The sequence below is a fragment of the Anguilla rostrata genome, chromosome 9 (genome assembly GCF_018555375.3).
Source record: "Anguilla rostrata isolate EN2019 chromosome 9, ASM1855537v3, whole genome shotgun sequence".
NCBI lineage: Eukaryota > Metazoa > Chordata > Actinopteri > Anguilliformes > Anguillidae > Anguilla > Anguilla rostrata.
Window position 1 is genome coordinate 22598852 of NC_057941.1, and position 14570 is coordinate 22613421.

The following is a 14570-nucleotide window of genomic DNA, read 5'->3' on the forward strand; positions in this document are numbered from 1 at the left end:
GTCATTCCCATCTCACTAGCTTCCTTTGTTAGTGTGCTTAGCTTGCTAGCTAAGGTTTGCCATCTAAATCACAATTGCTTGGTACTTTTCCATCGCTAGCTAGGTGGTCACCTGCCTATATTTAGCAGTCAAATATTCAAACTGACATGCTAGTAATTGTACATATAAGCGCAACCGGATTTTTGCATTGCATTCAAAGTAATCTGTTAACATCAATAAATCTAACATAACTATCTAGTGGAACATAGCTTCTAGGAAGATTTCCTTGTTAGCTACCTTTATAGTTTGCAGGCTGCTAAGTTAAGTGATATACCAGTAACTGTACATATGCATGCATTAAACTGTGTCAAACTACACAATCATGTGATAGCATTATATCCAATAAGGGGTTAATACCGTACAATGGTGGCCGAACCAGAAACAGGAGGATGCAGACTTCAAAGGTGATCCAGACTTTGCAGAAGTGGTCACCTCACAGCATGATTCACGCCCCACGGGCAGGAGATAACGTGAATGGCCACTTTGTCAGTTGGTTGCCATATCTTTCACCTTGCCCAGACTCAAAGCAATTCAATCACAGGTTTATGTCTTATTTAAGAGATAATGAGTATAAACACAGAGAACCAGGCAGCATCCACTGAATGAAAACAGCTGCTGACATGAAAACAATGGACAGTTAAATGTATTAAGCTATTAAGCATCATTGGATAGAATGGGGTCTGTGTGATAAAACTGCTGCAGTCTTTGTCCTTGAGTGCTGAAGTGAATTACAATGGGATTTATATCTGTGGTAGAGGAGGGATACACTCTGACTGACCCAGAATGACATGCATGATAATTTTAACATGTGACTGGATTTTGGGGTGGGTGGAGATGGGGGTGAGCGGAAGGTGATCCATTTGGCTGGTAAGGCTGGGACAGGGCCTAGGGTAAAGGAGCTGGAAACAGTGGGGCCAGGGGGTCAATGGCCCCTCCACTTTTGACATGCCCCCAGTTTATTTAATGTCAGCAAGTCTCATTTAGCCCTGAGGGAAATTTCTGAGCCCAAATCCAGGATTTTTGGTTTCCTGAAGTGAGTTCACAATCTTGCCAGACTTGTTACTGGTGAAACTGTTATCTTAAGCCAAAACCTGCAAAGCTTCAGTATCGGAACTCACATTTGTGAAACTGCTCGAATTTATAATAATTTGTTATGATATGCATCGAATTATCCTGGATTTTTGAAGTAATGTACTTGAACACCATCAATACTCCATCTTGCTAACTTATATAGTCTGGTCTGCTAACTTATATATTCTGGTCATCTTACTAGATAGACTGCTAAACTGGCTATCCCCATTCAAACTCCCTGTGGCAAGATTAGATTTTATTGTTGCTACACATGTCATTTTCTGTGTTTGGACCCCCCACTTCTGAAACGATTCCCACGCCCATGGCCTTGGACAGTGGTGGACGTGGCAACCGCTACCACCCCCGCGCTTTAAAAGAAATTGCTTTTCTTCACCAAAAACGGTCTGTTCCTCTGGTCTCACACTGAAATTCTGTCTTTGTCCCGTCTCCGAAAGTGTCACGTGTAGCTTGAACTTACGTGGGCTTACTCATTCTTTATTTTTCTTTCAGATAGTATCCCATTTAATATTCTTGACTTCATCTCTGCTTGCCAGACTACAACCAATGACTACATTGACATTGCCCCTGTCTTACTAAAGCCATTTCATTGGAAAGGCATTTTATTAAGGCTTTCATTTTGACTCCTTTTTGCATTAGCATCAGCAGACAGGTTGGAAAAGCACACGTAATAACCGACATAATGGCTGTCAGAAGCTAATTCACCGCGACAAGGCGCATTTCTCTCTCAGAACGCGGTGGAGGTGCTTATGCATGAGTTGTCCGTCAAGCCGAAGTTTATTTTTCGCTGATGCACAGGGTCAGTCTGTTGTTGGTTCTGAGTTTTATTTCGGGCCTCTTGGAAGTACAACGTCTAATCGAGGCTGAGGAAACAGCAATTTCCTGAGGTTCGAGGGGCGGGGGGGTTTTAAGCAGCGGTGCTTTCCCAACGCTGTTGCGGCGCAGTCAGTGGAGAGCAGCGTTCTGCAGGAAGAGAAGGCCGCTCGGAGGTGATCTGAGAAGCCGAGGCAGGCTTTTAAGTCTCGGGGTGGGGGTGTGGATGGGGGAGGGGGTGGAGGAGGGGGACGAGGTTGAAGCACAGTCCAGAATGCTGACAGAGGGACATCATTTCCATCCTATAATCGGCCTGCATAGCAAATCGCGACATGATCCTTATTTGGCATTTCCGAAACTGCCCTCGTTATTAGCATATCTAAGGGCTGTAACAATTGTGTAAGCCAGGGGAACAGCGATTTACAGAAGATTAAGGGGTTTGGAGACGCACACATCTGCTGATTTTATGCTTATTTAAAAAAAGCATGCATGCAGAAAAAAATATTTAAAGATTTGGTCCCATTCGCTAAATCCTGTCTCTTATTTTTGTAGTTATTGGCTTAACCTCCAGTGCAATAAGCTGGTCAACACTTGGCGTCCTCTTTAGTTAGTACCAGAGAGTACCATGTGATTTAAGATTATAATTAGACTAAGGTTTAAAATGAGTGCACAATAGGACAGAGCCAAATTGCGACCGTCACTTTATCCTCCATGTTTGTCTATACAGAGGATATCTTTAATAGCGCTCATCTATTTAGCTCGTTGGGGCATTTCCCTCTAAATCCAATGTTAATTACATATTGAGCTGTTTGTTAATTGCTTGTACTGTTTACTGATCCATGCCCCTCCAACACCCGCTCCCCCCCCCCCCCCCCGGTTCCCCTTCCATTCCTCCGCTCTTTGGGAGTGAGGGCTGTCACTTCAGTTCCAAAGGAACGCTTTCGGTCGCGGTCCGCTGGCACGTGAACCGTCTTCCGCGCGTGAAAGCGACGCATCTCCCCAGGAAGGCACATTGCGTTTAGATCTGTGTCATAGCATAAGTGGCACGGGCGGGGTGGAGGGGGTGGAGGGGGCGTGGGGGGGGGGGGGGTGGAGCGACGAGCCAAGGCAATCCTAGCGTTTTACACCATGCCCCGCACACCCCACCTCATAACCCAGCCGCCCCTGACCAGCACTCTGCCAGCTGCCACACAGCAGTGCTGTCGGACCACCATTATCCCAGCATGCCCCGCTAGCTCCACTTCTTGGAAGCTGAGGCGGCGAGTTTGAAAGGGTGTTTTTTTTTTGGGATAAAAATATATTGAGGGTTTCTGTTTTTTTTTCGACGTTTGTGGCCGTCCTTATTTTGTGCATTTTCCATGGTAGTCTCAGTGGTTTATGCATCGCGTGCACAGCCATGTCAAATTAAGTTACCAGATTGTCCACCAAATTGTAAATAAAAATATATTTTGTTTTTTTTCTGGATTACTGCTTAGAACCTCTTATGTCACCTGATCCAACTATTTGCATAAATATGCTTCTAAAAATGTCTACAGAAAATAATTTCTTCCCTTGACATGTCAGAACATTTGCAGAACTGAAGCAATACCATGTTAAGTATAAACCCATTTTTATATGGCTTCGCTGTAATATTGTGTTAAAATTCAAATGCATTCTTGACTATGAAAATTCCCTATGACTTACAATTCTGTGGTTTAGCTGCAGGCAATGAGCAGTATACATATTAAAATATGAACTTTTGATTAAATTATAGGTGGAACTGCATTCTATCAAATTTGTTTGTCTTCGCAGTGCACCAGTGTACAGTGGATACAGTCTGCTGTATTCAATCATCCCTGATCAGGACAGATGTTCAGATTGCATTTTAACAGCACAATTGCTGTGTCCCCTCTCTGGGGAATCACATTTGTTGGTGGCATTGCGCACAATTTCCTGAATATTTCAGGAGTTGCATCAGCCTTTCGGAGATTGTGATGGGATCAATAGGGAGATTGCCCTGGAGATTGCCCTGGAGATTGCCGGATACTGGTTTTCTGGCCCGATTTTAGCCTTTTTGCCCAAAGTGTCAAATTATAGAGACAAGGGATGTGTTTCAGCATTGGCCTTTAGGGCACGGGTGATATGGCTCGCTTGACCTCAGACATCACCTTCTGGAACTCTCCGTGGATGCCCCTGCTACGGGTTATTCTGTTCGGGGTGTGGGGGGTGGGTTCTGCCTGTGGGTCATGGGATGCCTGTGAAAGGAGAAATAATTGGGGTTTGCAGCGTGGGGGTGGAAGAGCGTGTCCAGGATAGTCAGAAACTCAGTGCACTCCGATAGGGTACTTTGAACCGTAATAAAGCCATTTGTTCCACATAAAAACTATTTTTGTCAATTTAACAGTGAACAATTTTACTTTGGGCTGTACGAAAAAGACAGATAAATACAAGCAATGGCAAATCTGCATTTCTTAAATCCTCAGTAGAGGTTTCTTGAAATGGCGAATTGAAAGACGAATAGAGAAGTTGTTGTAGGCGATTGGCGGTGTCGCGCTAACACAAAGGAACGGGGGCTGGGGAGGGGTGGCAGCGTACCTGGCCAGATCGTTATTTTAATCGCAGTGGAAAATGAGTGCGGAGAAGGCCACATCACAGGAGATGAGAAATCAATTAGGCACCCTGAAGGTCAGAGGTGAGACCGCATTACACGTGGGGGCCCCCCTGCGGCACGGCCTGATTGCTCTGAGCGTGATCAATAGCGACCGGGCGCTTTGTGTGGCACCCTGGGACCTCCAGATGCAACACTAACCGGGGTGTGCGGGCTGTGGGGGGGGGTGGAGAGATTGGAGATTTGGAGTTTGGGGAATTATTATTTTTTTCTCGTCGCCGAAAGCTTTCTTCTGAGACGCCAAACCCCCCCTTTGTACTGTAGATCAGAGGGTCGACCCTTGACCCCCCCATCCCTCTGCCAATGGCAGGCCAGCCTCGTCTGTCGGGCGGGACGGAGGCGATGAAAGGGCTCTGTGTTTGCCTGCGTAAAAAGGCCAGGGGGAGAGATAAGCCCCGAAGATTAGCATCTGTCTGCCCCTGCCGTCGCTCACCTTCCCCGGGAGGGCACAGGGGCTGAGGCTAGCCCGGCTAACCAGGCCCCTAGGAAGCCCTGCAGTCCGGGGCCCGCTGGTGCCTGTGCCCTGCGCTCTCATCTCCTAACGGGCCCTGCCGAGACCGCTAGCCTCATCGCTGCTGTCCGCTACGTCTCTGCTCTCCCGAGAGTCTCCTTCAGAGGGGGAGAGAGCTTTCTCCATCCATCGCTACCCATTCAGGACCGGTTCCCCTAACAACCACCACTGCTATTCCTGGTCTCGTTATACGAAATCCTCCACAATAGAAGATTAAGGGTAATTCATTGTTGAAAAGCCCCAATTATTCCATTATGCTGTCATAGCACTAAAACAGAAGAAGTCAGTCATTGTTCATTTCTTCGGTGGCTAAGCTAAAGAACGTAGAGTGCTCTTGTCGCGTCCTGCATTTTGACGTTGCTCATTTGTCCATGTTTAAAGCTTATGTAAGGTTTTATTAGAATTTTAAAAGACTGTGTCTGCGCACGCCGTTAACGACTTAACTTCAGCGTTACCTGAAATCTCCCCTGTGTTGCTGAGCAGCGGATTGGCACAGCTTGTATCCTCACAGGCTGGAGCACACGCTGCGTTTGCACAGGCACAGGCGGCGTTGCCGTGTTTGTGCTGAGGGACGGGCAGGGTTACTGTAACTGTGCAGAGACTGGAGAATAGACTGTGTTTCCCCAGAGACGGGTGGCTTTTGCTTTGAGTGGCGGGCAGTTTAACCCTTTACACAGAGAGGCAGGCAGGGTCATTGCACACTGGGCAAATATGCATGCACTGTGTTTAAGAGAGGCAGGGGGTGCACTTTGCTGTCTGCAGATTTTATGGTGAAACACAGAGAGTTTTACTGTGAGATCTACAGGCAGGGAGTCGTGTTTGTCTGCAGATCACACTGTGCACCTCACACAGACCCCACACAGACAGCGCTATTATTGCACATGTGAACATGCATGCGGGCGGGATGGGCACCCTCTGTAGATTCGCGGCTGAGACCGCGCAGGTGAGCTGGGGGCCTCTGAAAGGCCATTCATGTGACCCCCCCCCCCCACCTCTCCCAGTCCCCCCACAGATCGTGATCCGACCCCGGGACCAGATCTCCGCGCCGGGGCGCACCGTCACCTTCCTCTGCGGGACCAAGGGCAACCCCCCGCCGGCCGTGTTCTGGCAGAGAGAGGGGAGTCAGGTAAGGACAGGGTCGCGTCCTCCGTGTCCTCTCTCATGATTGATTTTAGGGCGCGCACTATAACACAGAAAAGGGTAATTGACTGTAATCTTTCACGGTTGGCTGACCAAGAAAATGCTTCTTTTTTTTCCCCCACCATATTGTTTAACTCACACACATACGCCGTTGGAGCGGAACCACGGTCTTTAAAACCTCTCACGATTCTGACCGTTCGCGGACCTTTCAGTTACGTTTTTAAATCCCGTGCCATCTGCGCGCGGACCTCGATGTTCCCGTGCGCCCGCGCGCTGCTCTGCGAGCTAGCGTAGCGGCGCTGTCTCCACGCCAGGCTGTCGCTCTCTCGCTTCTGCCAGTGACTCACGGCGTAGCGCCCCGCGCGCTTCGCCCGCCTCGCGTAGGAGCCGCGTGTTCTGATTTCACAGGGAGCGCGGCGCGGGGCGATCCTGGGGAAAGCGGGCCCTGATAGCAGGCTGGGCCCTTTGTCTGAGCGCCTGAGAATCAGGCGTGTAGCAAGAGAGAGAGACTTTGGCTTTTTACAGACATCCAGAGGGCTGTTGTCTGAATCTACATGCGCCATAACTCGCATAAAGCCTGTGTGCTACATTAGAGAGGGAGAGGGAAGGAGAGAGAGAGAGAGAGAGTTGGCACCACGATGCATCACAACCTAATGTAAGGGCTGCAGATGGCGAGGAACATGCCCCCAGTCAGCTACAAACCCAGGTGCTGAAAGGCATGCTGGGAATGCGTGGGAGCCGGCCGCGGTGCCCGGCAGGAGAGCGTGGAGGAGCGGGAGCGGGAGAGGGAGAGAGGCTGCTCTGTACCCGTGCCAAAGCGCAGTTAGATAACGCCCGCCTTCGCGAAAACGTTCCCCCCCTCGCTATAAATAGCGTTCGACAGAAGGGGAACAAAAACGTATTAAAGGCGCTGTGTAGTCTGCGCTTCTCCCGGGGGGGAGATGAATAGCCCTCCGACAGGCCTCCTGCTGGGATGGGGGCGAGGGGCAGGAGTGCAGAGTGTGACGCCTCTGTCCCTCAGGTCGTGAACCGCGCAATAAATTCCCTCCCATAATTCCCCTTTTCTCTCCGGTCGGACGTGTCTGGACTCCTCCTGTTATATTTTAGGATTATCCCCCTGACCCCCCGAAACCTGACCCCTTGGCCTTCCCCTCCTTTGGTTTAAACCTCTTAGCCGAGCGGCGTGGAAGACTTGTACCCTCGCCCCCCCTCAGACCCAATTCATGCTCATAGCCCTCTCACTCCCCCCCCCCCCCCCCTCAAAACTGTGTGACAGTTCATACAATAAAGCAGCTGTCAGTGTATCAGCTTCAGGGACACAAACAACCTTTGACCTTTGGTCTTCTTCTCCCTCTTTATTTCACCTCCTTTTACGTCGAGGGGGAAAATCCCTTTAAAGTGTCCGCTAAGATTGCTCAATCTTCGGCAGGTTTCTGAGATGCGCGCAGATCGGGGGGAAGATACTGCTGAACCGGCAGCTTAGAAAACCTCTTACCCCACCGCAGCTGTCTGAGAGGGGAGCTCCCTCTCTTTACCGGATTAGCTCCGGATTATTGGGTTCATTACCGACCGTGCCAACATACAGCTGGACCACCTACTCCAGCTGACAATCGTGCTGCCACTAGGGCTTTATCATCAAGCAGCTTTTCCTCCACATTAAATGGTGTTCCTTCTACTCGGGTTAGAAAGAAATGCGGTTGAATTCCACCATAATCAATGGTTTTATCTTTACTGTACCGTCTGGTGTGAAAACAAAATGTCAGAATTGCAGTTTGATTATTCAATATTTGGAGGTAACTGTGATTTTCTGCAGCCTGGGTAGTCAGTTTGCTAGTACAGCGTTACCATGCGTAGTGTGAACAGTAAGCGTGTGTAGTAATGTTATACAGAACAACATTTGGGCTTAAGCTATGAGGATGCACCTTTTCTCCATAGATCCTGCTGTTTCCCAGTCAACCGCCTTCACAGTCCGGAAGGTTCTCTGTGTCCCTGAGCGGGGAGCTCACCATCACCGATGTCCACGCCGAGGACTCTGGGTACTACATCTGCCAGGCCATCAGCGTGGCAGGGAGCATCCTAACCAAGGCCCTGCTGGAGGTGGAGAACGGTGAGTGACTGACTGACTAGCTGATGTGAGTGACTGACTGACTGACTGACAGATGTGAGTGAGTGAGTGAGTGTGTGAGTGAAAGGGTGATTTGAGCAATTAGGCGACTGCGTGATGTGTCACTGATGAACGAGTGAGCGAGATGAAGACCCATATCCAATTATCTAGATTATTCAATACGAATCTGTTTTATTGGTAGCGAACCATCATTCCACAAGCGAAGAATTAAATGAGAAACTCCAAATTTAAAACCATTCCCCCATCGACCTCCAACCCCCCCCCCCCCCAAAGGAATGAGCCACGGGAGGCTCCTGAGACATAATTAGAAAGGACGAGTCAGGATGGCGTATGCAAATGAGCCGGAGAGCATATGCTGGCTCCGTCATGCTCCGCAATAACAGGATGAAGTGTTTATGCAGGCAGGCCGTGCCCGAGACTCCCAGCGCTCCGCCGGGCCCTCGCCCTCCTTCAGCGCTCCTCTTCTCGTCCTGCTTCTCGTCCTCCTCTTCTTCCTCACTCTGGGGTTTCATAGACGAAAACTAGCGGGCTGCAGCGATGTAAAGTTTTTTGGGTTTTTTTTGCCCTTGGAGCCGACCGTCTGGTGTGTCGAATCTCGGACGGCGCACGCGCGAGGCGGGGGAGGGTGGAGGCCCCTTCAGTGTGTCTCCAGGCAGGGCACCAGCAGGGTGCCAGCGCGGCGCGCTACAAGTGCGCGCCGGCGTCGTTAGCGTGTTGGGCACCGCGGCCGCAGGGATAGAGCCGCAGGAGCTAGCTAGCGGAGCGTCAGGCGGTCGCAGCGTGCCGGTGGGTGGAGGGAGGGGGGGCAGCCACATGCTGGTGTCTTGTACACAACAACCCCCTCCCCTCCCCTCCCCGCCTCCCCGTCCATCTGCTCTGACCATCTTAAGTGCTGGAGCAGAGTCCAGGCTCTGAGCCCGCCCCCACGCCCCCGCTCTGGTGTGACCCCCCCCACAGCTCTAAGTCCGCCCCCCCTCCCTCCAAGGCGACTCAAGCCCTCCCCTGACACACTGCCAACCTGTTGTGCTGTGTAGCGCACAGCTCTGCCACCTCTGCCCTTTCAGATTCAAACCCATCGTGCGCATTTCACTCAGACCACACCACATTCGGTCATAGAAGACACCAAAAATGATGTAGTAAATGTTGAAGCACTTTTTGTCTCGCTACATCAATTCAAATATAGCGTCGTGTTTCATTCCCAGTGAACCAAACCGCGGACTATTCATGATTTGTGTCATGTTAAGCGCTCTCTTTTTTTCTTTACCGAAAATCTGAGAGAATTATCACACAAATAAAAAACCCTGGATGAATCGTGCTCCTGCATTTTGGAACGACAAGGTCAGACGAAAAGAAATTGTCCCTTTAAATGATAATTGATTGCATTTAATGCATTTTAAAATGGTGTCAAGTAAAAAAAAAAAAAAAACAGCTAAGGGTTAAAGTGCTCATTAAAAGCAGGCCCTGTCTTGTGTTGTTGAGCACTTCTTGAGTGACCAGAAAAATCAATTAATATCCCCATCTAATTGGCTTTTTACCTTCAGCCAATCGTCTGTATTACTGATTCCAGAACCCCAGGCCCTTAGATGGTCATGTGATTGAGCGAGCTCTCTGGTATCGATTTGAGAGGAGCTGAGCAGTGGCTCTACAGAGCTGCATTCGTTTTAGCAATGGGCATTTCAGCCAGAATGCTTTCAGTTGTGCCATTCTCTGGTAAATATGCGAGTAATAAAAACTGGGAGCTCGGTTTGAATTAGACCATTTCGTGAATGCGGCGTGGTTTTCTTGTTCACGTGTTATTATTTTCATTTTGCCGAGGAATGGTGTCATTTTCACAGCTGTAACCAATCTTGTTTGTTAGGTACATCGACCTTCAGTCTTCAGTCAGACGGGGATTTAAAAAAAAATAGATCTTAAAGATTGGATTCCTACAAAATGTGTAGAGAGCATTGAGTATGTTGCTGCTACTATAATACACTTTTCAAATGGTCCTAAAACCTTCATGAAGTGTTTTGAAAGCCATAATTAACATCTGTATTAATCAGTGATTTATGAAGAATGCCATGTTATGTAAAATGATTACAGTAGCACATTGATTGACATGTCGTAACATGTTTTTTAATCAGTGGTATATGACGGATGCCATAACATGTTATGTAAAGTGATTGTAACAGCATGTTATGTAAAATGCTACATCCAATCACATAACACACGATGACACTTGACAATCCTCTTGCCAACATTCCCACACACGTGCTTATAAATGATTCATAAAGATGCAGTGCTACAGTAATGAAGGCAGTATACATTCTCGTTGACAGCTTTATGAACACACTCAATGATGCAAGATGTGATGATGCGTTTTTAATTTGACCGGTGAAATGCTGGCCGCTGGTGACGGAAGTTTCCGCTCTTTTGTGCCCTCTCTCCCAGCCCCCTCGGACCGCGTCCCGCCCATCATTCGCCAGGGCCCGGCCAATCAGACGCTGGCCCTGGGAGCCACCGCTCAGCTGCAGTGCCACGTGATGGGCAACCCCTCGCCCAGCATTCAGTGGGAGAAGGATAGCCGGAGGATTCTGGGAAACGACGCCCGCATTAGCCTAATGGAAAATGGCACTTTGCAGATCACAGTACTGCAGGTACTCAAGTGAAGAGCCCTGGAAACCCTTTATTATAGAAATGCCTTTCAATGTGTAGGAACATTTAGATTAGGACTCTTGGTGACATACTAGTGCATTCAGGGTAATTGAACTCTTTATATCTGCTGAATGGCTCACCTTGTACTTTTAACTCCAGCTGTCAGTCTATTTCTGTTTCACGGTCAGACTCAAACGACTTGCGTTTTATTTAATATTCTGTGTCCGATAGCATATAGCAATATGATGGAGCTTAGAAATATATCACTTTTTATTCACTTTTTATTTATGTTAACTCTCAAGTCACAAATACCCTGGTGCGAACATCGTACAATATTTGAGGTTTTAGAAGATTAGTTTTTTTTTTTAACCACGCACAGTGAACAGAGTTTTATTGATGGACAGTTATTAATTTCTACGCCCTAGACAGTTTTATAGTTGACTCGATCGCCCTAAGTCGGACCCTGGGATGCAATAAAAGGCGCAAATGGCGCATGATTATCGGAGTAATGAAGAAGTGCGATCGTTAGCGCGGACGCCCCTCTCCGTGATGAAAACCCCTTCGCCCGCCCCTCTCCGCCGCTCGGGTCCTACCTGAGGTCGCGGCGCGGCGCGGCGTGCGCCGGGCGCGTTAATTGATTGCGGCTGTCGGTGATTAACGACGCCGCGGACTTTAATTAAATTCCGGCGGCAGAGTGAAGAGAGCGTTGGGGGCCGGGCTCCGGGTCCTGCGGCCTCCGTCACGTTGGCGGTAATCTATACCGCATGCCCGGGGTTTTTCTTCTGGAAAGTTCTCTGCTGCAGCCGAATGATTTGCTGAGACGCCCTAGCAGCTTACAGGGTTTCGTACTTCAGCGGCGGTCGGATTCCTAAATACACCTGAAACACACTTTATTGCTGCACCGTTCTCCTCTGAGTCATTCTGTACCCGCCCCTCCTCCAGCTCTGAGTGCTTTCACTTCTTATCTTTTTTTGAAACGTGACCCCCCTTTCACAGAACCCCACTCTGTTCTCACCAGGAACCCTTACCTCCAGGGCACAGTGGGAGTTGCTTTTTGGGGTGGACTGGGCAGGGTTGTTGGGTGCAGGAAATAGAGGTACTGACATCATCCTTTTTTGGCAACATGAAGATGTGGTCTTGTGTGGGGTAGCAGAGACCTTGGTCATGTGTGTAAGAATAAAGAAGCGATAGGGAGAAATGGGGCGGATGTGAAGGGAATAAGTGGTAAGGAATGAAAATATTTATCTCCCTTCTGACTCCCCCCTCGTTAATTTTTAATAACAAATTCAGCCCACTGCCTGGTGCCACCAGGCGTGAGTAATGGACAGGTGGCCGAGAGTTTACCCCACAGAGCCACCAATCAGCAGCCGTTATCCCGGTCCAGATGTGGATTCGAGGGCATGTGATTGGCTCCTGATAGCCTGTGCTGGGGTCGCCTCATCCTGAGAAAGAGAGGAAGTGGAGGAAAAAAAGAGAACCTTGTGTTTCTTTCTCTCAAGAGAATAATTTGACAAAAAATAAAGAGCACAAGACAAGCCAATTGGTGTGCGTGCCGGTGCCATGGAAACAGGTCTCTGTCAGCACGTGGGATGTTCTGGTACCTCCGAACTGCATATCAGGACCCATTACCCAGCCGAGTATGTCCTCCTCAGTCTTCACACAAACAATGTAAAAGAACGAGCTCAGTTAGCAGCTCCATGTTGTCCAAAGTGGACGTGAGAGTCTGGAGAGAGTTTGGATTGGAGCATGAGGTCATATGGGGAGAGCTCCCCAGGGTTCCCACGGAGACAGCGTGCGACTGCGCCGTGTTTCGAGGGGGGGGGGCGCGCTTCCGTTCCCGTCGAGCCGCGAGCACAGCGCTCACGAGCCGGCGGCCCCATTAGATCCCTGTCGCCGAAATCCCGGCGTCTTCCGCCCCGGTGAGCAATCTCAGAGCCCGCTTCGCTCTCGGCCGTTTGATGAAATTTTAATCGGCCCCTCTCTCGGGCCCCGCCCACGCCGCTACGCCGAGCCCGCCCGCTTTTTTTTCTAAGTGCAGCGGCCCAGACGGCCAGATCGCGGCGGCCGTGCCAGGAATCGGTGAAAGGGGGGCAGTTTTCCGAAAAGGGCCGACCGCAGCCGCAGAACACACCCCCCCCCCCCCCACACCCCACTTAAATCACCTTCCATTTAATTTTCAGCAGACCCATACAGGAGGGGGGCTAAGTGCAGTGTGCATTAAATGCCAGCGGGCAAAAGAAGTGCTTCAGGCCCTTCACAAAGATGGCTGGAAGCACAGCTTTAGAGTTGAGCAAGGGAAAGGCAATTGACTGCCTGAATTAATGTGTTTCTTCCCTGGGTGCTGAGCTATAGAAGATAACTCTTAGAGAGGAGAGCAGAGACATTTTCAGAGCAGAGAATGCCTGCAACCTTTCTACTTAAGATCTTTCTACTTAAGATCTTCACTGCTAAGGTCTTTGTAAACATTTGCCTAGAAAAAAAAAAACAAAGTAGACTGTGTTTGATGCTTTTTGCCGGAGTGTTATTCCGTGGCGATGCCGGCTGGGTTGTGTGAATGTTTATTTGGAGTCATCCGGAGAAAAAGCATTCGCCGCGGAGCCCAAGCTGAGCGCCGCGGCATTGTGCTTTTATGCGCCGGAGTTGATGTGTTGCCTCTTGTTGCTAGGAAACGGATTCCGGGGTGTACACCTGCGTGGCCTCCAGCTCCAGCGGGGAGACGAGCTGGAGCGGAATTCTCACGGTGAAAGGTAGGCGTGGCCACGCCCCTCTGCTGCCACCTGTCCCAAGGCACGGCTTTCCCTGGCCCCCCTTCAGACATCCTGTCTCCTCTCTCTCTCTCCCCGGGTTTCCTTTGGGATACCTGTCATAGGTGTAGCTGTGTGGAAATAGGCCGTCTTTCTGGTCGTGTGTGTGGGATCCTGTGTGAGGAGGAGAATCGGCCTCTGCCTGCTCACGGTCTGCGTTTCCTCTCTTTTTGTTTTGGTGTAGAAGGCGGCGCCCCCTCCGTTCCTCAGGTCTCGGAGCCCATCCAGCTCCCGGGCCCGCCCCAGAAGCCCATAGTGACGGACGTGACCCGGAACAGCGTCACGCTGACCTGGCAGCCCAACCCCCACGAGGGGGGCGCGGCCGTCACGTCCTACATCATCGAGGCCTTCAGGTGAGAGCGACCCGCCCGCCACCCGTCTCTCTCTGCTTCCTGCCGCGTCGCCACCCGTCTCTCTCTGCTTCCTGCCGCGTCGGCACCCGTCTCTCTCTGCTTCCTGCCGCGTCGCCACCCGTCTCTCTCTGCTTCCTGCCGCGTCGCCACCCGTCTCTCTCTGCTTCCTGCCGCGTCGCCACCCGTCTCTCTCTGCTTCCTGCCGCGTCGCCATGGTGCTCTGGGGCTTTCATTACATCTACAGCTGCATCAAAGAAAATGAATCTGTGAGGCAGTGTCACCTTGAATTTTCTGATGATAATGGTTTTTGTTTTATGCACATGTCGCTGTTGACTTTCAGTAGTTGAATACTTTCAATATTGAATACTGTTTGGTATGTGAAGGACCATGTACCATCCACTCTCTGTAAAATGAT

The 14570-nt window shown here is 50.0% G+C and overlaps 1 protein-coding gene across 7 annotated transcripts in view; it reads left to right on the forward strand.

The window, feature by feature from the left end:
• The window catches only part of robo3 (roundabout, axon guidance receptor, homolog 3 (Drosophila)), a 158501-nt gene that overhangs the window by 127237 nt on the left and 16694 nt on the right, over positions 1 to 14570 (forward strand). For all 7 annotated transcript variants that reach the window (XM_064351077.1, XM_064351072.1, XM_064351071.1 and 4 more), the window contains 5 exons: positions 6101 to 6225; positions 8175 to 8346; positions 10795 to 11000; positions 13664 to 13745; positions 13987 to 14155. In XM_064351077.1, the coding sequence (XP_064207147.1) occupies positions 6101 to 6225; positions 8175 to 8346; positions 10795 to 11000; positions 13664 to 13745; positions 13987 to 14155 (754 nt within the window). The remainder of the gene's footprint in view (positions 1 to 6100; positions 6226 to 8174; positions 8347 to 10794; positions 11001 to 13663; positions 13746 to 13986; positions 14156 to 14570) is intronic.